Here is a 24,969-nt window from a genome sequence, read left to right as displayed (position 1 = left end):
CGACGATGACAACAACAACAACATACCTGATGTAATCTCATAAGTAGAGTCTGTGGAAGGTAGAGTGTACGCAGACTTTATCCCTATCTCGCGGAGGTAGAAAGACTGTTTCTGAAACTCCCTCGGCTCAAATATGAAGCTCATGCAAAATTGATTGAATTAAATCAAATATAACCAAAATGTAGGTAAAATTAAATGAACTTAACTACATGTGACTGAAGTTTATGAAAAAGATGATGAATTTAATCATATCAACCAAACTTCAGATGACACGTATTTAAAATTATTCGAATAAATTTATAAATTTTTACACAACACAAATGTACGAGTATGACTTTCTTAAAAGTGTCTGTAATTAACGGTAAGTGAACAGGTCATTTAGTCATTTTATTGCGCAGATTGCCCTTCTTTTGGGGTGGTGTTTAAATTTTACCCCTCATATTTGTAGTATTTAAGTTTTGCCCTTCGCTTAAAAAGGTAGGCGAATACTTGAGGTTCTGGGTTCGAACCCCCGCTCAGGCATAAATAAAAAAATAATTTCGCAAGGCAAGGCTGGGGGCGTGTGTGTCGGATCCGGCATACACTCCTTAAGGAAAAATTGATCCGACATAACTAAAAATCTGCCCCATAAATCAGAACTTTTCCTTAAGGCATAATTTAGTTATGCCTTATGGGGGAGACTTTTAGTTAAAGCATAACCAAAAGTATGCCCCATAAGACAAAACTTTTTCTTAAGGCATAAACTTTGCCTTATAAGGCAAACTTTTAGTTATGCCTTAAGGAAAAGTTCCGTCTTATGGGGCATACTTGTCTTATGGGGTATAATTAAAAGTATGCCTCATAAGGCGAAACTTTTCCTTAAGGCATAATTAAAAGCTTACCTTGAAAAGTAAAAATATATATATATATATATATATGCCTCAAGGCAAAGTCTACCCCCTCCGACAGACTTTAGTTAAGCATAACTAAAAGTTTGCCGAAGGGGGCAAAGCGAAATTCAAACTCTGCCTTATAAATTTTTTAAAATTTTTAACTGAGTCAGAATTCAAACCCAAAGTTCATAAATTTTAGGTGAAGGACAAAACTTAAAGACCAGCAATTTGAGGGATAAAGACCACCTCAAAAGAAGGAATCATTTAGTTCTCCCGGCCCAATAATTTCAGTACGGGCAAGTCTCAAAACCCAATTTGTAAGCCCACCAATACCTGGAAAATAGAATCATGCTCTATTCCCTTGAAAGTAAACTGTAAAACCTCGCAACATAAACCCTCTCTTATGTTTCCACATCTTCATATTTTCCAGTCACTGAAAACTGTTTTCAATTGAAACTGAGAGCAGAGAAGAATCTCGTGTGTCCTCTGTTTGAAGTTGTTTCCATTGTGGATAAGAACACATACTCAGAGGCCCGGATCTAGAATTTGAAAAATAGTGAGTGCACAACTATATACATATATAACTCTGTTAACTTTTTGTAATCATTGCTATATTGATGGTTGGAAATACAAGCACATTAGGCTTGACGAATTGTTAAGCTTATTGTTATGTTTTTCAGTTTTTGATGCTCTTGAGTAATTATTTATTGGATAGTCCTGTCTATATATAAAAATAAAAATAAAACTGGATAGAAAACCTGGTTTACAATAGTGGAATTCCTAAAATAGAAAAGGGGAAAAAATAATAACAAAACAATTTCTCAGTAGCTTTTCGTTGATCAGAAATTTAAAAATCCGATTTTGTTTCAAGCTTCATTGATTTTTCATTCTATACCTTACAAAATACCAACTTTATTCCTCTTTTTCCCTTCATACTGCTTCTTTTTATTTCCCTATGATCCCCTTTTGAGCTGAAAAAGACCCATTATCTAGAATCCAGCAAAAGCGCCGGAAAATATACTAATTTTCTGGAAGGTTTATATTTGTAGCTTGCTTTCTTGGGCGAATGAGGTTAGAGGAAGTTTTTAGTTACTTTAGAGATTTATTAAAAATGGCGATGCATGGTGGCACTCATCGCTACACAATTCTGTAGCTTATTTGGGTTTCTGTTGTTTTCTTTTCTGCAGTTTTTGAAGCTCTTGAGTGATTATTTATTGGATTGTGTTTGGCAGGTAATTAAGCTTCAACCATTTTAAATGATTCTTCCGATTGACTCAGCAAATAAATTATCGTTTAAGCGCTGCATTAAAGATGGAGATTTGGTCATTGTGTATGAGAGGCATGATACAATGAAAGCAGTGAAAGTCAGTGAGGATGGGGTTCTGCAGAATCGTTTTGGTGCTTTTAAGCATTCTGAATGGATAGGCAAACCATTCGGGTCCAAAGTTTTAAGTAACAAAGGAAGTTTTGTTTACTTGTTAGCTCCAACTGCAGAGTTATGGACATTGGTTTTAAGTCACAGAACTCAGATTCTTTATATAGCCGATATTAGTTTCGTCATTATGTATTTGGAGATTGTTCCTGGTTGTTTGGTTCTTGAATCTGGTACTGGAAGTGGATCTTTGTCAACTTCCCTTGCAAGGGCTGTGGCCCCCACTGGCCATGTTTATACCTTTGATTTCCATGAACAGAGAGCTGCCTCAGCCAGGTAAGGCTCTTAATACCATGTTTATGTATTCTACTTCGTTAGGAACTTATTCGTGAATTTACAGTCATTAAGTCTTCAATTGTTTTGGCGTGATTTCTGCCATGCTTTTGTTGGTTTTAAGTGCATCTACTATCCTTTACAGTCATACTAGTGCAAATATTAGTTTTAGGAGATGTTTAAAATTCATGCTGGACACATTTTTAGTTGTAGGGGCATTCCTCAAGAGGCTATGAAAGTCATTCATGGTACATATTGTATATTGTGTTGTACCCTAGATGCTATCAATAAATACTGTGTTTATAAGCGATCTTTATATTGTGTTCCTTATCAAAAAAAATATTGTGTTGTACATTATCAAAAAAATATTGTGTTGTACCCTAGATGCTTTTTATTTATTTTAAGTAATAGTAATATCATTACTGGCATCAAGTAGATGCAAAAGTTACAAATGATAGGTGGACAAAATAAAACTTTATTAGCTGCTATACATCAGGAACTATGATAGGATCAGAGAGCTAACAAAGGACAGAAGTTTCAGGGGATCGACAGGTGAGGCATTATTCCAGCTATATAAATACACTAAACATGTAGCCTTAAGGAAATGGATTGGAGTTGATAAACCATCAAAACATCTTCTGTTCCTTTCTGTCCAAATACACCAAAAATACTAGCAGGGATCATCTTCTATACTTGCTTAATGGCTTTATCATCAACCTTCAAAGGCTTCTTTAGTGTTCTGTGGTATTACCCAGTTAAGGCCAAAAATAGAAAAAAACATCTATCATAAGTCTGCAGACACTGTACAGTGAGGAATAGATGGTTGTTTGACTCAAACTTCTGCTGGCACATATAACCCTAGATGCTATCAATAAAAGTTTCTTGAAAGGAACTTAATGGCTTATTGTTAACAAGATTTAAATTTGCTTTCTTCTATTTCGTTATGTGTTGTTTTCACTGTAACACAATCAAAACTCCCAAAGAAAGGTAATTGTATGGTCGGCTAAGATCTGTCCAAATTCCCTCAGCTCTACACGCCCATCTAAAAGAGGAGAATGAGATAGAGGAGCTCATTATAAATTTATAATTTTCCTTTAGAGGAGCTCATTATAAATTTATAATTTTCATTTTATGTAAGTTTAACTTGGTGTTTAATATTTCCGAATATAGGGAGGACTTTGAAAAGACAGGGTTGAGCAATCTGGTAACAGTAGGAGTAAGAGATATACAGGGCGAAGGGTTCCCTGATGAATTTTGTGGGAGGACAGATTCAGTATTCCTAGACCTTCCTCAACCTTGGCTTGCCATTCCTTCTGCTGGCAAAATGTTGAAACCAGATGGGGTATTGTGCTCCTTCTCGCCATGTATTGAGCAAGTACAGCGCTCTTGTGAAGCACTCAAATCACATTTTACAGGTAAGTTATTCTCCTGGAGACTTGTAGCCTATTTGGCCAGGCTTTTGGGAACCCAAAAGTGTTTATTTTTATTCTTCCAAAAAAGGCTTATCTTAGAAAGTTGAGGTGCTTGGCCAAGCTTGTACAGAAAAATCAGTGCTTTTGAGTATTAGCAGAACCTGCTTTTCAGAAGCTAAAAATAATAGTTCTTCCCTAAAAGCACTTTTGGAAAATTGGACAAGCATAAAGTACTATTCTAATATTGGCAAAAATGCTTTTCACATTGATTAGCCAAACACAAACTGATACCCTCCAAAGTACTTTTTCGAAAAGCACTTTTCAAAATGAGCAGATGTTGGAAGCTGGAAGCTTAGCCAAATAGGCTATTGATCTCATTCAGTTTAAAAAGCTGCTATAGAAACTACAGATTTTCATGTGGCATGTGTTTTTGTTTGTGTAGATATAAGAACATTTGAAGTCCTTCTACGCACCTATGAAGTTAGACAAAAGATACTAGAGAGCTGCCCAGTAAATGAAGGAGGTTCTATTGAGCGCCCTCCACGGAAGAGGAGGCAGGGTTCTGCGGAAGGAAGCAATGGGAATGAATGCTTTTCTTCTCCTACGGTTGTGATTAGGCCTTCTGGTGAGGCAAGAGGTCATACTGGCTATTTGACATTTGCCAGACTTAAATGTTTTGTGTAATATGCTTCAATGAAGGTCCAAATTTTGTGGTCAAGCACACTGTTTGTGGTTATTTCTTGATGATTCTACGAGTGGATATCCTTGTAGTTATCGGTTCGTAAGGAGCGGACTGTCCAGAAGTGATATCCGACAGTTTTGGCTTGAGATTGACAAAAAACGAACTAATTGCTTCTACCTGAAGGGGATTTGTTTTCAATATTACAAATTCTATTTATGTCATCCTACGGCATCAGATTTTGTGCTGCCTGCATTACTTTATTTTTTTGTTCATCTTCCATGTTGAATTGTTAAGCAGAATGAGTTACCATTGCTTAGAAAGTGATATGAAATGATATAAATGGCAAAACCTTTTTTTTTTTTTTTTTTGGACAGAGAGGAGGTAAATATTGTCAGGTCATTTTCCTGGAATTGCTAGCTTTCTTGCTAGGTTAACCAATTAAATTGGAAATGTCAATTGTCAAAAACATGTCAAAATGTCGAATGTCAAATAAATTAGGATAAGCTCAAATCTTGCTTTAAAGTTTGAGATAAATTGTTGAAAGCTCTTACTGGCAAAAGAGGGCAAATAAACTGTGTGACAGTGAGGAACCTGGAAAGCGACATCATTCGTCATATTAGATGGCGACCACAAAGCTCTGATCACAATCCTTCTGTCAATCTTCAAGCATGCCACATACTTTTAGTCCCTTGCCCAGGCTGTTGATATTAACTCAATAATAAGATATTTATTTGTGTAATAATGATGATAATAATTGTACGTTCTGGTATATTGATTTGAGTGATAATCATAATAATAATAATAATAATAATAACAGTTGTTCGTTCTGGTCCCGCCAAAGTCACATGCAATTAATTTTTACCTAGCTGCCAACATAAAAGAGGGACATAATACATAAGTAGGCGCTTAAACTTGGTCTCATTTTTTAAATATGCCTTCGAACTTTGAGTGTGCAAAGGTAGGCACCTCAACTTATCTCCACTTTGTCAATTAAACACTTTAACTTACAAAATGATCATCTAGGCAGCTCCAAAAGTATGTGCCACGTCAATACCACGCTATCGCCACATCAACATTTGTGTTTATGTGTTTAACTTTTTACAAGTTGAGGCCAATTTTGAGGGCCTATTTATGTATTATGCCTAAAAGAGGGTAAATAAACTTTGTACAAATGTTGCATAAAGGAACTTCCCTAGCCACATCAATAGTAATAAATGCATGTCGGCTCACAATAGATTGTGACCATGGAAATAGTACTACTGATCTCCATTCACTCGCCAAGGACCTAAACCACCACACACCACTAGTCCAGTGTCCACTCCCTTTATCACAGCTATTAACTTATACTACAAGCCAATATTAAGGTATATCTCTGAATAATATCCTCTGACTTTCTTTTTAAGTAAGTTTAAAAAGGAATGTTATTTACTATAGTATTTAGTAACTTTCAGTTTCAATATCCCACGTAACATGTTTAAAAATACAAGTCAAGATATATTTTGATACATAATATACATCTTTAGTTCAATGTTATAAGATTCAAAAGTATTCTTTATTTTCTAAATTTTTCACTAATAGAGTCAGGATTTTCACAAAGAAAAATCTCATAATTTAAAGAAATAAACACACGAAAAAGCCAAAGAAATTCAACAAATATTATATAATATATATATATACATAGAAAATATTTTTTAAACCTTTTTACGCGATAATTTTCTAGCGAAGGCCCTTGGCTAAGGTACTTCTGCCACTGTCTATGCTTAGTTACGCTAAGACCAGGGGCGGAGCCAGTAAGGGGTAAGGGGCTTCATCTGAATTCTTTGGCGAAAAATTACTTTGTATATATAAAGTTGAAATTATTTTTTATGTATATATTGTAGATGTTGAATTCCTTAGCTTTTTCGTATGTTTACTTCTTTATATTTTTGAATCCCCTAGTAAAAAAATTGACTCCGCCTCTGGCCAAGACACATAAAATGAGATAGAGGGAGTATAATAATGGTTCTTCTCGTCCCCACCAAAGTTGCAGAAAATTTAAATTTTTACCTTCCAACATAATGTCGTTAAGAAGTTTCACCTTTCACTTATAAGCTCCCCACTAGTCGATTCAGACTATTTTTGGCTTTGCAAAAATGGAAACCTGTACATTTTACATGTCTCTTTCCACACCATTTCTAAAGCCTCATAAGCCTCCCAATCAAATCTTTACTAGTAATAATAAATTCAACTCACCTCATCAGCATTATGCTTTCCACAAGCCAAACAGTAACTCAATTCACCAACTTAGTGTTCCTAATTTGCTCAAAAATCGATGTCGATTTGCTCTGTTCAAAGTTAAGGCAGTTGCAGAAAATGCTGAAGAATCTGAGGCTGCAAAGCCACGTGAATTTGTAAATACTATGCAATTGGGTGCTATGTTTGGAACATGGTACACTTTGAATATATATTACAACATTTACAACAAACAGGTTCTCAAGGTCTTTCCATTTCCGGCAAGTGTTACGGCTTTCCAATTTGGGTGTGGCACTATGCTAATACTGTTTATGTGGGGATTTCGTCTCCATCCAATACCCAAGATCACTAAATCTCAAGTTACTCTTTCTTATCCTTTTTTTTTTTTTTCTACTCTGTTTGTACTTCTGAAGTCATTTTCTTAAAAAAAAAAAAAAAAAAAATTTGTTAAAAGTCATTTTCTGGTATTTGATCAACGAGGGAAATAATGTTTACTGATATATGAATCTGAGTTATTTTCCTTACGATTACCTTAACTTTAAACTTCATAATACTTTTTTCGACTACTGATTGGACATTATAATTAATCTTTAGCACTCCAAATTTTCATCAAAACACACTCCGATTTGTTAATATTATTCTCTTTGTATCAATTTATGCTCAGTAGTTACTAATTTGAGAGTCAAAAGATGCTTTCTTTGACCACGATTTTTCAAATACTGTATAAATATTGAATTGTTAACTATTGTAACTTATAATTACTTTTATATAGTTTCTAAATAAATTTAACACCGAAAATTAGTTAGCCTAACTTGTACTCCAAATCAGGACACATAAATTGAAAAGAAAGAGAGTTTTTTAATATATTTTTCCTAGAATATATTTTCTACTCACCAACCAAACATGGAAATCATTTTACAAAAAAAAAAAAAAAAAATCACAGCAAACGTTTCCCTAGGAAAGCATTTTCCATAGAAAATGACTTCCATTCGTATCAAACTTACACAATGATCCATTTTTCTTCTATGAGAATTTATTTTCGGTACAACTAACCTTCTTTTGTTTGATTTGTGTATATTGAATTTCCAGTTTAGAGCAATATTTTCACTAGCTGCAGTTCACACATTGGGTAATCTTCTAACGAACATCAGTCTTGGGAGAGTAGCAGTTTCCTTCACTCACACTATCAAAGCAATGGAACCTTTTTTCACTGTACTTCTTTCTGCCCTTTTTCTTGCAGAGGTATAAAACTTTTTCAACCACGTAGCACCATTTAGCTGTTACTCTTTTGAATGTATCACATTCAGTTGATATTAGTTTATAAGCACTTTTTATGTTTACTAAACGTGTAATATAAGCTAAAACCACGTAGTATAAATTTACGAAAACACCCTCATTTATCTCTAATAGTAACAGTCTTATAGCCTGTAGGAGAAACTGTATTTCAAAAGCTAAAAGATATTTGCCAAGAACAAAGTATTGCTCTAATGCTATTCTCCAAATTGATTTGCCAAATACAAATTGTTATTCTCAAAAAGTACCTTTTTAAAAGGCACATTTGACACTTTAAATAATAAACAGATTTTGAAAGCTTGACCAAACATGCCATTATTCTTATCCTTTGTGAATTACATTAGAAATTCAGCCTGCTTAAGCATTATTAGATTATTTAGCATCTAAAATGATGTCTTCTTGTGCACAAGTAGCGGCCATCTCTCTGGATTGTATCTTCCCTGGTTCCCATTGTTGGTGGAGTAGCATTAGCATCAATGACAGAGGCCTCTTTTAATTGGTATGCCTCTTCCTATTTTTGTACATCTTGTCGTTTCATTTTCATAGGCTAGTCCTTTTTATTGCTCTTTTCTTATGCCTACATTTAGCTGTAGGGGATTGATTCACAAGTACAAACCTTTGTAACTTCATGGTATACCCACGGATTCACTGTTTCTTATTTTGAAGGCTGTAATTTCTTAACCATCGCGGTTTCTACTCCTACTAATAGTTTAGCACGTTCGTTGTTATTACTACGTTTCCTAATAAAAAGTTATACATTGATTATGAATTCTCTGTCTTTGGAACAGGATAGGATTTGGCAGTGCAATGGCTTCCAATCTAACTAACCAATCGCGCAATGTATTTAGCAAAAAGTTCATGGTTAAAGAGGAGGTATAGACACTAAACATTTGGATGCTAAGAAACAAAAGTATCAATTATTCTAATATCATACGTATTCAAATTTACATCTTACTCTTAATAAAAACAAACGGAGCCATAGCCCCTGAGATGCTTTGTGCATTGGTCCGCCCTTTTTAGTCTTTGATTAATCATAGTTTTTGGAGATGCAATATTTTGTCTTGTGAAACCACTAACCAGCAAAGACTGTCAAATAGGAGGCATTGGACAATATCAATCTTTTCTCTATCATTACAATCATTTCATTCATCCTTTTGGTACCTGCTGCCATTTTGATGGAAGGGATCAAGTTTACTCCATCCTATCTACAATATGCTGTAAGTAGTAGTAGTATATATTAACTTTCAGCCATGTTTGAAGTGATTTCTATCTTCTACTTTTGCTACAATGTGGATATTCATCTTCCGTGTCAATCTAGGCAAGCCAAGGTTTAAATGTCAGGGAAATGTGTATGAGACTTCTTTTAGCTGGATTCTGCTTTCACACTTACCAACAGGTTAGCTTCCTTTAATTTTACATTATAATCTGCTTTTCTTTCAAATATCTGCCCATTTTCAGGGCATAATTTCTACATCTGCATCGAAACTTAACTCTAGTTCTCAATGCTTTAATATCTCTTGAAAAGTGAAAACTATATTACTAAGCACTATCATTCTAACCAGGGGCTGATGCAGCTTTTGTGCATTGGGTTCAACTGAACTTAGTATTATCGACTGGAGCATAGATATATATATATATATATATATATATCTGAAAACCCACTAAAACAATGTGCACGCATAATTACAATAGCACAATTATTTTAGTGCTAAAAACCTAAAAAGTTGAACCGCCAAATTTAGATTCTGTATTTTTTTTTTCTTTACTTGATTTGTTTCTTTTTGGAAGGTTTCATATATGATCCTACAAATGGTATCACCAGTGACACATGCAGTTGGCAATTGTGTGAAGAGAGTGGTGGTCATTGTATCCTCAGTCATCTTTTTCCAAACACCTGTCTCACCAATTAATTCCCTTGGTAAATATTGATTCTGTACTTACTACACTATTTTTTTTAAAAGTATATCAGTTTCTCTTTTTTTTTTTTTTTTTTTTTTTTTCTGTTGATTGGCTGAGTGAATTTATTACTAATTGACTAGCTTGAGAAACTGTTCAATGTTCTCAGGGACTGCTTTGGCTCTAGCTGGAGTCTTTCTTTATTCAAGAGCAAAGAGGTTACAACGGAAGTCAAAAGTTGCATAACAAGTGAAGAAAATTACCAAAGTCTGTGGCCTTAATGCAGAACTAAATTTGCAACTGTGTAAAAGAATAGGAAACACTCTCATATAGAATATAGTCATTTCACCCCTTTTTCTTTTTACCTTTTGATCATTGTCATTTCAGCCCTTTGTTCATGCCCCTTTGAATTCTACAGCAGCACCAAGGTCTAATTCTGAAAATCAGCAATCCATTTTTTATCTGCCTTCTACATCGTTACATTTATTTAAGAAGTAACAGATCTCTAATGAAGCGCTTCTCGAAAGTAAAATTTGACCATCTTACACAAGGGGATAGAAGGATATATAGCAAAACTGTTTATGAGAATCCAATATTTTTTTCAAGTTGCTACTTTTTTTTGTCCTGTGTCTGCGTCTTACATAAACTCTATTTCTGAAAGATTTATTAGCCACGAATTTATTAAGAAAACTAAAGTCATAAATGAAATGGTATTGCCCCTCAAATAATTAGAAAGAAAGACAAAAATCATATATATATATATATATATATATATATATAAACTCTATTTCTGAAAGATTTATTAGCCACGAATTTATTAAGAGAACTAAAGTCATAAATGAAATGGTATTGCCCCTCAAATAATTAGAAAGAAAGACAAAAATCATATATATATATATCGTTGAGGGTGGGTTGAGTGTGCGAAAATTCAGGAAAATACACGACATCGCTTAACAAGATATATAGTCGCTCATTACATTGACACACTCCACAAAATTTGCTACAAATTGTCCAGTAAAATAATGTGAAACTGTTATAAAATGCTCATCTAATACCTCCTCCTTAAGAATAAAATGAGATCGAAAATTTGCTCGTGGCTTCTGAGACTTAGTTTAAATCACATTGTTGAAGTAATGCATGAACCACTGAAATTAACTCATGCACTTAATGATCAGTTAGGATAAAGGAGAATCAACGCAAACAGAAGTTGGCTTTCCATAGCACTGCATGATTGGTTTAAGTACCATTAAAACCAAGTTTGATGTCAAACTGTATACATTTACATCAGTCTAAAACTATCCACTTTCAAACTTTCAGCTATCTACTTCCAAAATACGCTAAAAGCTTCTATCGGAAAACGTTGTTTACCAAAAAATGTACCGGTGATGGTTAAACCAAACAAAACGGGGGTCCTTTTCTTTCCAGCAATTCCTACGGGGTAGCTACAACACATCAGAAAACAACACAGAATATACGGCATGCCAAGTTAGGCCCTTGTTTTGTCTTCTTCGCGAATCACACCTTCTTCCCCCTCTCCATTGTCAGCACGAGGTCCATCGCCAAATTTTCCATTACCTTCCGATCTAGCTGGAGATCTTTCTCTTTCCCAGCCCTTTTGGCTATCATCATATGACCCTCCAACTTTTTCTCTGGAATCACAGGCTGAAGGAGATAGGTGTTTTGAGGCCACTGGGGATGATCCACCGTGCCCCATCATGCTTTCGTGAAAACTGCGCCCAACTGGGCCTCGACGAGGAGGAGACCGATCAGATCTTTCAGCACTACGGCTGCGACTGCGCTCCCTACTTTTACTATCACCCCATCCCGAACCTCTTTTTGGGCTTCTGCTCGGACTTCGACCACGTCTCTGTGAAGCCTGCATCATAGTTTCATGGAAGCTACGAGCGTGGAAGCTAGCTGGAGCATCGGTACCATGAGAGCCATGATCATATCTATCACTAAATCACAAAAACTAGTCAGAACCATGGGAGAAAAGGGGGGAAAAGATACACATGTATAATTAAATACACAGCTAGGGACCTGTCACGTGAATCCGAGTCATAACCACGTCCACTTTTTTCCGATGATGGGGCTTCCCAACCACCCCTTCCTCCATCTCGTCCACCATAGCCGCCATCATAACGTCCCCTATGTCCACTTTCACGTCCACCATAGCCGCCATCATAACGTCCCCCACGTCCTCCTTCACGTCCACCTGGGCCAGAATCCCATTGACGCTTAGGCCTTCCCATACCACCACCTCGAGAAGCCATATCACGTAGTTCAGTAGGCACTTTCTGATTTGCACCTTCTAAAACTTTAATGAGATCTGAAGCATGTTTAGCATCCTGGTCACAAAAAAATGTGTAGGCCTCACCAGTCGCACCAGCCCGACCAGTTCTTCCAATTCTGTGAACATAATCCTCTATTCCAGTAGGAAAGTCAAAGTTGACCACCACCCTGCCACAAATGTTTCATCAACTATTAACTTACACAAAAGACAAATCCCCCGCCGACAAAAAAAGAAAAAGAAAAACTACTCTTTTAAAGAATATTTATAAGGATGCACAATATTTCAAATGTAAAACCATAAATCCCAGGATGATGTCAAACCATGCCAGAGTACATTTTATTTATCTAACTTAACAGCTATAGGGTATCCTGGCAGCAAACTGGAAGAACTCACAATGTAATTTCTAGGACAAGATACAATCTGAACTTTACTCATCCATCAACTTTTCCAACTAAATATGACATCAGACATTCACCTGTGATTTGGTTGCAAGAAAGGTATAAAGGTGCAGCTTTGGCATATGCTCTCCCAAAATCACCTAACAATCCTCAAAACAAAAGCAGACATACCTCCACACCCCACACAACTGTTCGTACCCTATTGACTAAGGGGAACTAACATAGAAAGAGAACTTATAAAGAATATATATCAGTCTGAATGCACTCCATAAGAAAGTGAAGGCATATACTATTTTTCCATTCAGTTAGCCATCAAAAGAGAATTGCATGTGACCCACAAATAATGAAGCATACTACAAGATTCTTAATGCCACCAACCTGATATCTTTGACATCCAAGCCCCGAGCAGCAACATCAGTGGCAACAAGAACGGGGGACCTACCAGTGCGGAACTGGCTCAATACATGATCCCTCTCACCCTGAGATTTGTCACCATGAATTGCAGCAGCTCCAAATGGGCGTGTAAGATTGCTAGCAAGTCGGTCGCACATTTTCTTTGTTGAACAGAAGATAATGATTTTTGATCCAGGCTCCTGGGATCTCAAGATCTGGTCTAGCCGCTTTTGTTTCTCCATATATGACAAGACTTCAATGTACTGCACAAGAAAATTAATTCAATATAATGTAACCTCACTATGTCGAGTACAGGTTCGCCCTCGGGCTCGGGGAAATAGGAGAGACATTCTACCATGACACATCAGTCCTCTAACCCGGTTTAGGAGAGAGGAAGAATGTTTAGAAACATCCAATGAGCAACGTCCAAGAAAAAGAAAACAGAAATGCACCTGAGTTATAGACTTGTTCGCGACAAGCTCATCAACATTTCCAATGTTAACCTGAACTGGATTAACCAATAGATCAGCTGCAATCTTACGAACCTCCTTTGGCCATGTTGCTGTATACATCAGTGTCTGCCGCCGAGTAGGCACCTCCTTCACAATCTTCCTTATCTGAGGTTCAAATCCCATGTCCAGCATACGATCCGCTTCGTCTAACACCAAGTAAGAAATTTGATCCAGCCTAATTCTTCTCATCTCCAAAATATCATTCAAACGACCAGGGGTAGCAACAACAATATCTACTCCCCTGTCCAGATCTCGTAGCTGAGGGCCTTTTGGGGCGCCTCCATATAGACACTAACCAAAAACCATACAGCATTGTCAATTTTCAAGAAATGTCAAAGCTGAGGGCCTTTTGGGGCGCCTCCATTTAGACACTAACCAAAAACCATACAGCATTATCAACTTTCAAGAAAATGTGAAACAGACATTCACTTAGTTCATCTGTTCCAAACATGAGCATGTCAATATTTGTTAATTGTTCTACGAGCAGGCGCAGAAGAATACACTGATGTAAACACTAATATAATCATTTGGTATATGGGGCCTTTACATTATAAAACTTATGGTTGACCAAAAGAATCAGATATGCATTTAAACAATTGTGTATACTGTATAACAACACTAAAAACACAATGATTAACCCTAGGTTTCACTTCTGGCCACACAACCATTTGAAAAGATAGAACTTTAGAATCACACTTTACTGAAAAATATGGCAGAGTTGAGTATAGTAAAAGACGTGACAGCGCTAGCTGCCTTCTGATTACTAGATATTAATAACTTAGTTAGGCCAAGCATCAGTAAATGGAAATCTACAGAAAAATCTGCTTCTGGTATCAAACTTTTACACTAAACATAGTCAAATAACAATTCATACCGTGCAAGATATCTTTGAAGATCTACCAAACTTCTCAGCTTCGTCTTGTATCTGTGTGGCTAACTCTCTTGTTGGCGACAGAACCAAAATAGTAGGGCCTGCGCCTGGTTGAGGAGTACTCCGACGTCGCTTTAGAAGAATAAAGCCAGGAAGCAAGAAACCCAAAGTTTTCCCAGAGCCAGTCTTTGCAACAGCTACTATGTCGCGGCCCTGAAGTGCAATGGGCCAGGATTGTGCCTGTATTGGGGAAGGAGCAGGAAACCCAGCTTGACGAATCTGGAAATGAAAAAGTTGGAAAACCTCCATCAGCAATTGTACAAGCTTGGAAGTTACTCCTAGATTACTTCTACGATTTGTTTAAGTGGCCAACACAAGAAGAAGCATATCCCCCTTACGCAGGCAGCCAACGCTTGCATATGCAAGCAAGAGCAGGAGGACGCCTCTTCTTCAGTTCAGACCATGTGGCAGACTGACACCACCAACAGCAGTCCCAGCCATGAACAAGGATGGTTCAGAAAGCCTTTCAAAATTGGTCCACCAAATAAGGGCACTCCAAATACATGGAAGACCAAAAAGAGGGCCGCACAGCGTACGACATTTAGCTCCTCCCTGGAGCAAATATCGCATCTGCGTCAAAGTATAGAGGGAAAAATTGGATGAGTACTGCAATGGACCTCCAGCGGCCATTGAAATTAACAGAAGACTTGATCCTTAAAAAATAAGCTCTCCAATAGAGATGTTCCCGAAAGGGATTAAAACAAACTAGCGGACTACATTTATACCTCCCTCAAAATCTCCGGAGGAAGCCCAGCCGCTTCGAATGACGTGAAAGGTGGCGGCACATCACCTCCCTGGAAAAATAAAATAAGACATGAGTATGACCGACATGCCTTTTCGGGCTTGTTTACATGGAAGGATGGATCTTGAAAGATGATAAAAGATGAATACGCAGGTTTTTCAATGAACAACATGAGTCATGTAATGAAGTTATCATACATATGAGTTTGCCACACTCAGTGCTACGAGTCAACTCTGTATTGACAATGATTATCACAGACCAAAGAAACCAAAAACAGTTGATCTTTGGCTTAGATGAACCAAACAAAAAGGCCAGTCTGAGTTGCATTTCTTGTTTCATTAAATTTGTTTATTTTTTGTATTGTTTTTCTTGTTTCATCAAACAAAGAACCACCCCGAAATAAATTCCTTACTGCTGTCACCAAAGATATAGTAGCTGCCTCCTAACTTTCTATTACATTGCAAGTATTTGTGTTTTCTGAAATCTACAAAAAGTTTGTTATTCACATCAACATAATTTCATGCACTACCCATAGCCATTATTGTGGCCGCTGGCCAACAAAAATACGAGTGTCCTCATTGATTCCTGGTAAGCAAGATAGAGAAAATTATTTAAGTTGGTACCAACTTCATTAGTAATATCCACAAGTTCCTTCCGATCCTCGAGCGTTGAAATTCAAAAATCCATGAAACTACCTCAAAGTTTTTATGAAGTTTATAGAACTACCTCAATTAATTCCCAATTATTTCCGAAAGTTAAATCAAAGGCCAACAGGGGCTCCAGTTTCCCAATTTGAAGAAAAATGACTAATAAACGAATGGTTTCTACATGATTAAAAAGGTACAGATGCTTACTGCAACAGAAATTTCATGCTGACGGCGATAGGCATCTGGAGATATGTCACTTGCAGCAGCTGGAGCACTATAACCTTTAGGAGCAGATGTTACGTCGGGGGAAGGCTCACTCCCTCTTGCAGTCTACAAAATGACGGGGAAAAACTTATGTTATCAAAAACACGGGAAAATTTTGGAAACTGTTTGAGGGCAAAAGAAAAGATCTGCTGAGATCAAAAGAAATCTACTGAGGCTGAAACCAAGCATATTCGACTAAAAGAGGTTCAGTAATTATCCTTTGCATATTACTCAGGAGTGGTGTAAGCACGATATAATTGCAATTAGTCCAAAGCCAAAAGTCCAAACTAAGGGCTTTTACAACAACTACAACCGCATAAGAACACGGATGAATCTCCTCTTAAACATACAACCATCAAACCATTTGTGATATTGCAAATTCTTTGTTGAACGTATTGAACCTCTGGAAATTTATTGCATAGGAATACAATTCCATTTTTTTTTTTGGGTAAGGTCAAATCTGAGATAGTGATTCTCAAAATGACAATGGACAATCCAAGATAATATTCAACACAAAGGTACGCTGATGTCGCCTGTCGTTTGTAACTAAGTCACCAAAAGTCAGACAGAAAAGAAAATTGAATTCACATATATTAATTAGAACTAGATACCTGAATACCCTCTCCAGAGGAAAGCTTGCTCAAGCCACCATTGGGACCTCTGTTGTATTCATTGTCATCATCACGGTCAGGACGTTGACTTTGAGAAGGCCTCTGAACTGATGAACTTACAGATACAGACGATTTATGTTGTGCAGTCGTAACCCCATGGAAAGTAGCAACAGGCCTCTCGTATTGGGTAACGTTGGTCTCTGGATTCCAGAAATAGAGATATCCAGTCTTACCATCAACTAGACCTTTCCAAGGTTTGGGAAGGGTGGGGTCCTCTGGTGCATAACGTGGACCAGCAGAAGATGCAGTTGCAGTAGCAGCCATCTCAATCTTCAGTCTCCAATGACCCCTGGCGCCAGAAAACACACGACGTCTTAAAGCGCGAGAATTAGAGTTAAAAGAAGCAATTATACTGGAAAAGGACTCCATGAGTCACTTTTTTCATGTATTATATTCCATCACCTCGAAGAATTGACAAAAGTGTTATATAGAAACAGCAATATTGGTGATGAATCCCTCTCCCCCTCTTTTCTCTTTTCCCCTTTTTAGAACAAGGGAGGAAAGAGAAAGAACAAAAAAAAAAAAGTGGATTCTATACATCTCGATCGGAAAAGAATCAAGAAAAAAAGAAAGAATCGATCTCGAAACAAACGAAAAGGAAACGAAAGAAGAAACATAAATCATGGATCAACTAAGCCCTTATTTCCATAGAAAGAAGTTGCTAGGCATTTTTTTATTTTCCTATTTTGACTTACATGAAGTTTCTTTCTTTGCTACAACTAATAAAAATCGTTATTTTAGACTATGATCCACGCATATTCATATGTCTGTTCCATAAAAAAAAGGTTTGAATTCTTAATTAATTGTCTCTGATTCACCGGATGTTACCTCTTTTGAAAGGAGTCACTAAAAGGTCAAAGAATGGACTAACTTAAACTATTCAAAACCTATTGATAATGTACTACAGTCAAAACAGCAAAATAAGGGCTTCTCGAAAGAGAGAAAGACGACAAACTACACAACGGAAGAGAGCACGTCACTTCAACAGTAGTCGGTACGGTCTCAACGGAGACAAAGCAACACTTTCAAACGGGCCCCTTGCAAAGTGTATGATAAAAGCAAAACGCAGCCCATAATTTATTTATTTTTGTCGCAATCCCCTCACCAACCAAAAAACCCCGACCCAGACATCTTTGCCACTTTGCTCCCCTGGTGACTCGATACCCCAACAGCTTCAGAAGCACAACTTAAAACCAAACAATCAAAAAATATTAAACTGATCTAAAACCCTACATTATCATCCACTAGTTACGGAAGTAAATATTGTCTGTTTCCGTTTGGCCGTGAGAAGTATTCACTCTTTTCCGGAAATTTTTCACTTTATTTGAAAATCAGCGTTTGGCCATGAAAATTCCAAATACAACTTAACATTTGAAAAACACCTAAAAACGTGTTTTCACTTTCAGTACATTCAAACAACCAAAGGTTGTTTGCAAAAACTATAACTAAACACAACTCCAACTTCAAAAATTCCAAATAAAGTGAAAAGTATTTGTTTCCTATGGCCAAATGCCTACGATCATAACACGAAGGTGGACTCCTCTCAAGCAAAAACATGCCCACATGCATGTATGCGCAAATGGACTAGTTTAAAAGCTTTTGAAATGCTGGAACACAAAGCAAATAACAAAACAAACAATCATGAAACCCTAAAACACTCGTATATACGAGCTAAAATAACAGGAAAATCAAAGGACGACACCTCAAAACCAAACAATCAACAAAAAAATCGATCTAAAATCCTACATTATCATTTACTAACACATAGCAAAAACAAAACAAACAGTCATGGAACCTAAAACACACGAATTTTCTAAACTTACTAGTATATACGAGCTAAAATAACAGGAAAATCAAATGACGACACCTCAAAACCAAACAATCAACAAAAAAATCGATCTAAAACCCTACATTATCATTTACTAACACATAGCAAAAACAAAACAAACAGTCATGGAACCCTAAAACACACGAATTTTCTAAACTTACTTGTATATACGAGCTAAAATAACAGGAAAATCAAATGACGACGCCTCAAAACCAAACAATCAACAAAAAAATCGATCTAAAATCCTACATTATCATTTACTAACACATAGCAAAAACAAAACAAAAGTCATGGAACCCTAAAACACACGAATTTTCTAAACTTACTAGTATATACGAGCTAAAATAACAGGAAAATCAAATGACGACACCTCAAAACCAAACAATCAACAAAAAAATCGATCTAAAACCCTACATTATCATTTACTAACACATAGCAAAAACAAAACAAACAGTCATGGAACCCTAAAACACACGAATTTTCTAAACTTACTAGTATATACGAGCTAAAATAACAGGAAAATCAAATGACGACGCCTCAAAACCAAACAATCAACAAAAAAATCGATCTAAAATCCTACATTATCATTTACTAACACATAGCAAAAACAAAACAAAAGTCATGGAACCCTAAAACACACGAATTTTCTAAACTTACTAGTATATACGAGCTAAAATAACAGGAAAATCAAATGACGACGCCTCAAAACCAAACAATCAACAAAAAAATCGATCTAAAACCCTACATTATCATTTACTAACACATAGCAAAAACAAAACAAAAGTCATGGAACCTTAAAACACACGAATTTTCTAAACTTACTAGTATATACGAGCTAAAATAACAGGAAAATCAAATGACGACACCTCAAAACCAAACAATCAACAAAAAAATCGATCTAAAACCCTACATTATCATTTACTAACACATAGTCAAAACAAAACAAACAGTCATGGAAGCCTAAAACACACGAATTTTCTAAACTTACTAGTATATACGAGCTAAAATAACAGGAAAATCAAATGACGACGCCTCAAAACCAAACAATCAACAAAAAAATCGATCTAAAACCCTACATTATCATTTACTAACACATAGCAAAAACAAAACAAAAGTCATGGAACCTTAAAACACACGAATTTTCTAAACTTACTAGTATATACGAGCTAAAATAACAGGAAAATCAAATGACGACACCTCAAAACCAAACAATCAACAAAAAAATCGATCTAAAACCCTACATTATCATTTACTAACACATAGTCAAAACAAAACAAACAGTCATGGAAGCCTAAAACACACGAATTTTCTAAACTTACTAGTATATACGAGCTAAAATAACAGGAAAATCAAATGACGACACCTCAAAATCAAACAATCAACAAAAAAATCGATCTAAAACCCTACATTATCATTTACTAACACATAGCAAAAACAAAACAAAAGTCATGGAACCTTAAAACACACGAATTTTCTAAACTTACTAGTATATACGAGCTAAAATAACAGGAAAATCAAATGACGACACCTCAAAACCAAACAATCAACAAAAAAATCGATCTAAAACCCTACATTATCATTTACTAACACATAGTCAAAACAAAACAAACAGTCATGGAAGCCTAAAACACACGAATTTTCTAAACTTACTAGTATATACGAGCTAAAATAACAGGAAAATCAAATGACGACACCTCAAAATCAAACAATCAACAAAAAAATCGATCTAAAACCCTACATTATCATTTACTAACACATAGCAAAAACAAAACAAAAGTCATGGAACCTTAAAACACACGAATTTTCTAAACTTACTAGTATATACGAGCTAAAATAACAGGAAAATCAAATGACGACACCTCAAAACCAAACAATCAACAAAAAAATCGATCTAAAACCCTACATTATCATTTACTAACACATAGTCAAAACAAAACAAACAGTCATGGAAGCCTAAAACACACGAATTTTCTAAACTTACTAGTATATACGAGCTAAAATAACAGGAAAATCAAATGACGACACCTCAAAATCAAACAATCAACAAAAAAATCGATCTAAAACCCTACATTATCATTTACTAACACATAGTCAAAACAAAACAAACAGTCATAGAACCCTAAAACACACGAATTTTCTAAACTTACTAGTATATACGAGCTAAAATAACAGGAAAATCAAATGACGACACCTCGAAACCAAACAATCAACAAAAAAATCGATCTAAAACCCTGCATTATCATTTACTAACACATAGCAAAAACAAAACAAACAGCCATGAAAACTAAAACACACAAATTTTCTAAACCTACTGGTATATAGGAGCTAAAATAACGCGAAAATCAATAGCTTCAAAAGGACGACAACTCAAAACCAAACATTCAAAAAAAAAAACTCAAAACCAAAAAATCAAAAAAAAAAAAAACGATATAAACCCTACATTATCAGTTTTACGAACACATTACAGGGTTAAAGGAGCTAAAATAATGGAAAAATAAACAGTTTGAAAAGCACAACAACTCAAAACCAAACAATCCCCAAAAAAAAAAAAAAAACTCAAAACCAAACAATAAAAAAAAAAAAAAAATTAAACCAACTCAAAAACAAAAAATCAAAAAAAAAATCGATATAAAACCCTACAGTCATCATTTTACTAACACATAGCAGGGTTAAAAGGAGCAAAAACAACGAAAAAATCAACAACTCAAAATCAAACAATAAAAAATAAAAAAAAATTAAACCAACTCAAGCCCAAACAATCAAAAGAAAAAGTAAAAATAAACCAACTCAAAACCAAAAATCAAAAAAAAAAAATTAAAAAATCCGATATAAAACCCTACATTATCATTTTCCTAACACATAACAAGGTTCAAATGTCAAACATAGCAAGTTCAACTCAGATCTAAAACATCGCCACTAGAAATGATACCTAACGAAGGTCGTTCCGATGATCTCCACCGTCCGTTCTCACTGCTTAATAATTTATATATATATATATAGAAATCGATATATACAAAGCTATAGAACCGGAGAGAAACCTACGCTTCTTATAGTGGAGTGAGAAGCGAAGGGACAAAAGTATGGGCTAACAGGTGGATATTTATATGACAGCAGACAAATTGTTGGCTCCAACAATAGTGTGTGCTGATTCAGGACTTAATTAACCATGGTTAAGTTAGTATTCTGCGCTATGACTATATGCCACCTCACCTATTTTCTACCAACAAAAAACATCCTCACAAGTCACAACAAAATACAATACTCTGTCCTGATGTCAGTTAATTAACCATGGTTAGGTTAGTATTCTGTAACGTATGAGTTTATGACTACCAGGCCCACCATACCCTTTTTTTACTAAAAAGTCACAATATAATAGAGGAAAAGTATTTCCATATGGATAAATAAAATACTCTCCGTTCATTGATAGCAAACAAGCAGTTTCTATCATACACTTCTAATTAGCCGTCAAAACTAAAGTAATTGTTATATTCAGATTTGATAGAATAACTAAGTTTTTATGTCTTCAAAGCGAGTAACAAATTAGAGTAGAAAATCACAAGTATTTTAGACGGGACCTACACTTTTTTTTCCTAAGTAATGCGGAAGAAGAGGGGAAGAAGAACAATTTTTTTAGTGTGTAAAATTTGTGACAAGGTTTATAAATTTATAACCAACGAGAGGTGTTTGTTCGCAAAATGAGGTGTGTCTTTTCTGAAAAGGCATGTGTCTTTTCGAAAAAAGACCCTTATGCGAATAGGAGTGTTCATTTCTCATTCATGCGAAAAATACTCATTAATAATATATCTGTATAATATAGTAATTTATTAGAAAAAATTAATTATTATTAATCTATCTCTATAACACCGGGACAAAAGCCGGTGATGTGGTACGGTTGTTCCCAAAGTTTTTCCTTTATCCTATATTTAATTATATTAATTAATTAGTAAAAAAATTACTTTGATGTATCTGTTCCGAATATTTGTGTTCACTTTTTGAACATTGTATCTTCTAAGTTTTACGTAGTAAAAAGTTGTCAAAAAAAATTGCTTTTCTCTCTCCATTTTCTACTCCCACGTTTCTTTTCCGTTCAATGTATTTTTATATTCATCCATTTCAATTGTCCAGTACTTTCAAAATTGAAGACTTCATTTGTCTTTTACGCTATCATTTCTCTAAATTCATTAGGTATGTTGTTGTTGTTGGTACCATTTCCTAGATATCAATATAAAGTTTCTTTCTCTTTATTTAAACTAATTATTAATTTAATTTCGCTTTTTAACATTACTTTTGCATCCATATATGGGTCTACAATTATTAATTTATTTTCGCTTTTTAACATTACTTTAGCTTCCATTTATGGGTATAGTTCTGTGCCTTCTTAAAATTTCTTATGATTGTGCATGTGCATGTATATTTTTTCTCTCTTACATTTCGATATTTTCTTTTTCTCTTCAATTCGTTAAAGTATTTAATAGGAATGATAAGAGGAACTAATCAACAAAATAAAAGTGCTTTTTATAATTTCTTGATTTTGCAGAAGCATAAGAATTTTGCTAAAGAAATTAGAGGAGGAAAACTAGGGATTGAATATCATATGTTGTGCATGTATTTTTTTTTTCTCTTCCATTTCAGCTTTTCCTTTTCTCTTCAATTCTTTTAATTATTTATAGGAATGATCAAAGAAACTAATCAAGGAAATGAAAATACTTTGTATTATTTATTGATTTTGTAGGAGCACGAGAATTTTTTGCTACAAAAATTAGAGGAGAAAAACTGGGGATTGAACTTTTTCAAGTTGAAACGCGCCTTTTACTGTAAATGAATTTGATATTGTATTATTAGGTCCATGTCTATAAATAGCAGTTATGCCTGTTATTGTCATGCTATTTCTTAGAAAGTGTTGTTCATGCAATTATATAGTCGTTTTAATAATCATCTTTCTGGCAAGTCGTTAAGTGTAACTTTCCAGATAGATAATGTACTTATGTAGCATGTTTTAAGATTGTGACTTAATTATGTGCATTTAATCACTTGAATTGTCATGGTTAAATTAAGGTGCAAGTAATAGAGTGATAATGGTGATTACTCTACTGAACAAGTTAAGAAAGAAAATACCGTAGAGGCTCTGTCAAGATATTATTCTATCTTTTTGTATCAACTCTTTTTATGGAAGCTTCGATTAGATATGTTTGTTTAGTAATCTTAAAATCTCATGAAACAAAAGTTGGGTTTTGAAACGCAATAAATCTCTGTGAAAGTATTATTTTGTTATTGTAAACGACGCATTTTAAATTTTCAGCTTGTCCAAATCTTATTAGTTAGTAATAACACAATTTTTTTACTTTTATGTGTAAAATTATGATAAAAAATGGTTTGACTTATTTGTTATTACTATTTACTAGATTTTTTTTGTATATGATACTTGGAAAGGGAAAAAGATGATAATTATTGCTGTCTAGAGTCCATATTTCTTATGTTCACAAATATATATAAAATGACAAATTTTACATCAGTGAATATATAGAAGATAATAAAAATTTGATCAAAGAACAAAACTTTTATATCATCCATTAGAGTTACGTGAGTATGTGACTGCTAAATTGTTTAATTTCAAATTAGAATATTCTCAACATTTAAATTTTTTACGAGAGTTTGCCTTTTATTGTTTTTATTATTAGTTTTATGTTGGAATATTCTCAATATTTCTAACTTTTATAAGAATCTCAAATATGGAAAAGGATTAGTAGCAAGTTCAATGATATCATTCATGGGGGCATACTTCCTAGTTGTAAATAATCGTTGAAAAGCAAGATTGACAAACGAAAAAATAGATGTAAACATATTGCTTGATTTATTAGATTTTTACAATTTGTAGATAGAATGATGTCAATTGTCAAACACTTGCCAAAAAAGAAAATAGTGTTATTGGGAGAGAAGCGCAAAGCGTGTGATCTAAAATGGTAAAAAAAGACACTGGAACTTCTCACGCCTATTGGATTATAGATTGAATTTTTTTCAAATGTCGAAGGTTTCTAAACGTAGTTATATTGTCAAGAAGTTGGTGAGATTATCATGATTTAAGTCAATGACTCATGATATCCAGATTTAGTAGAACCGCAATTTGTATTCATATTTGCTTCCCATTCCAGTCTGTAACTTGCTATGCTGTTTCATTTTATAAAATAATAATTATAGAGG

At 34.9% G+C, this 24,969-nt stretch overlaps 3 protein-coding genes across 7 annotated transcripts; 2 read left to right on the top strand and 1 right to left on the bottom strand.

The window, feature by feature from the left end:
* Positions 1-1,194: 1,194 nt before the first annotated feature.
* LOC132047217 (uncharacterized) lies at positions 1,195-4,892 on the top strand. Its single transcript, XM_059438182.1, has 4 exons — positions 1,195-1,428; positions 2,105-2,580; positions 3,748-3,992; positions 4,432-4,892. Exons 2-4 carry the CDS (start codon positions 2,129-2,131, stop codon positions 4,671-4,673), a joined length of 939 nt encoding a protein of 312 aa, XP_059294165.1. The 5' UTR covers positions 1,195-1,428; positions 2,105-2,128; the 3' UTR covers positions 4,674-4,892.
* Positions 4,893-6,719: 1,827 nt separating this feature from the next.
* Positions 6,720-10,553, top strand: LOC132047216 (phosphoenolpyruvate/phosphate translocator 2, chloroplastic-like). Of its 2 annotated transcripts, XM_059438180.1 has the most exons (8): positions 6,727-7,262; positions 7,993-8,145; positions 8,610-8,695; positions 8,985-9,069; positions 9,294-9,413; positions 9,515-9,592; positions 9,985-10,114; positions 10,262-10,553. In XM_059438180.1, the coding sequence occupies exons 1-8, from the start codon at positions 6,804-6,806 to the stop codon at positions 10,336-10,338; spliced, it is 1,188 nt and encodes a 395-aa protein (XP_059294163.1). In that variant the 5' UTR covers positions 6,727-6,803; the 3' UTR covers positions 10,339-10,553. The 2 variants fall into 2 exon arrangements, with proteins under 2 accessions (XP_059294164.1, XP_059294163.1); XM_059438181.1 differs by lacking the exon at positions 9,515-9,592 and having other exon boundaries at positions 6,720-7,262.
* A 743-nt stretch (positions 10,554-11,296) lies between these two features.
* Positions 11,297-21,857, bottom strand: LOC132047215 (ATP-dependent RNA helicase-like protein DB10). 4 transcript variants are annotated; one of them, XM_059438176.1, is made up of 9 exons: positions 21,701-21,857; positions 16,884-17,232; positions 16,216-16,338; positions 15,345-15,413; positions 14,563-14,838; positions 13,629-13,979; positions 13,162-13,439; positions 12,133-12,552; positions 11,297-12,050 (listed from the first exon to the last, which is right to left on the bottom strand). In XM_059438176.1, exons 2-9 carry the CDS (start codon positions 17,205-17,207, stop codon positions 11,579-11,581), a joined length of 2,313 nt encoding a protein of 770 aa, XP_059294159.1. In that variant the 5' UTR covers positions 17,208-17,232; positions 21,701-21,857; the 3' UTR covers positions 11,297-11,578. The 4 variants fall into 4 exon arrangements, with proteins under 4 accessions (XP_059294159.1, XP_059294161.1, XP_059294160.1 ...); XM_059438178.1 differs by having other exon boundaries at positions 11,297-12,044; XM_059438177.1 differs by having other exon boundaries at positions 16,884-17,256; positions 21,701-21,845.
* Positions 21,858-24,969: the final 3,112 nt, after the last annotated feature.

The sequence above is a fragment of the Lycium ferocissimum genome, chromosome 2 (genome assembly GCF_029784015.1).
Source record: "Lycium ferocissimum isolate CSIRO_LF1 chromosome 2, AGI_CSIRO_Lferr_CH_V1, whole genome shotgun sequence".
Lineage (NCBI taxonomy): Eukaryota > Viridiplantae > Streptophyta > Magnoliopsida > Solanales > Solanaceae > Lycium > Lycium ferocissimum.
Note: the sequence above shows the minus strand (reverse complement) of the source record. Positions and strands in the feature narration are given on the sequence as shown.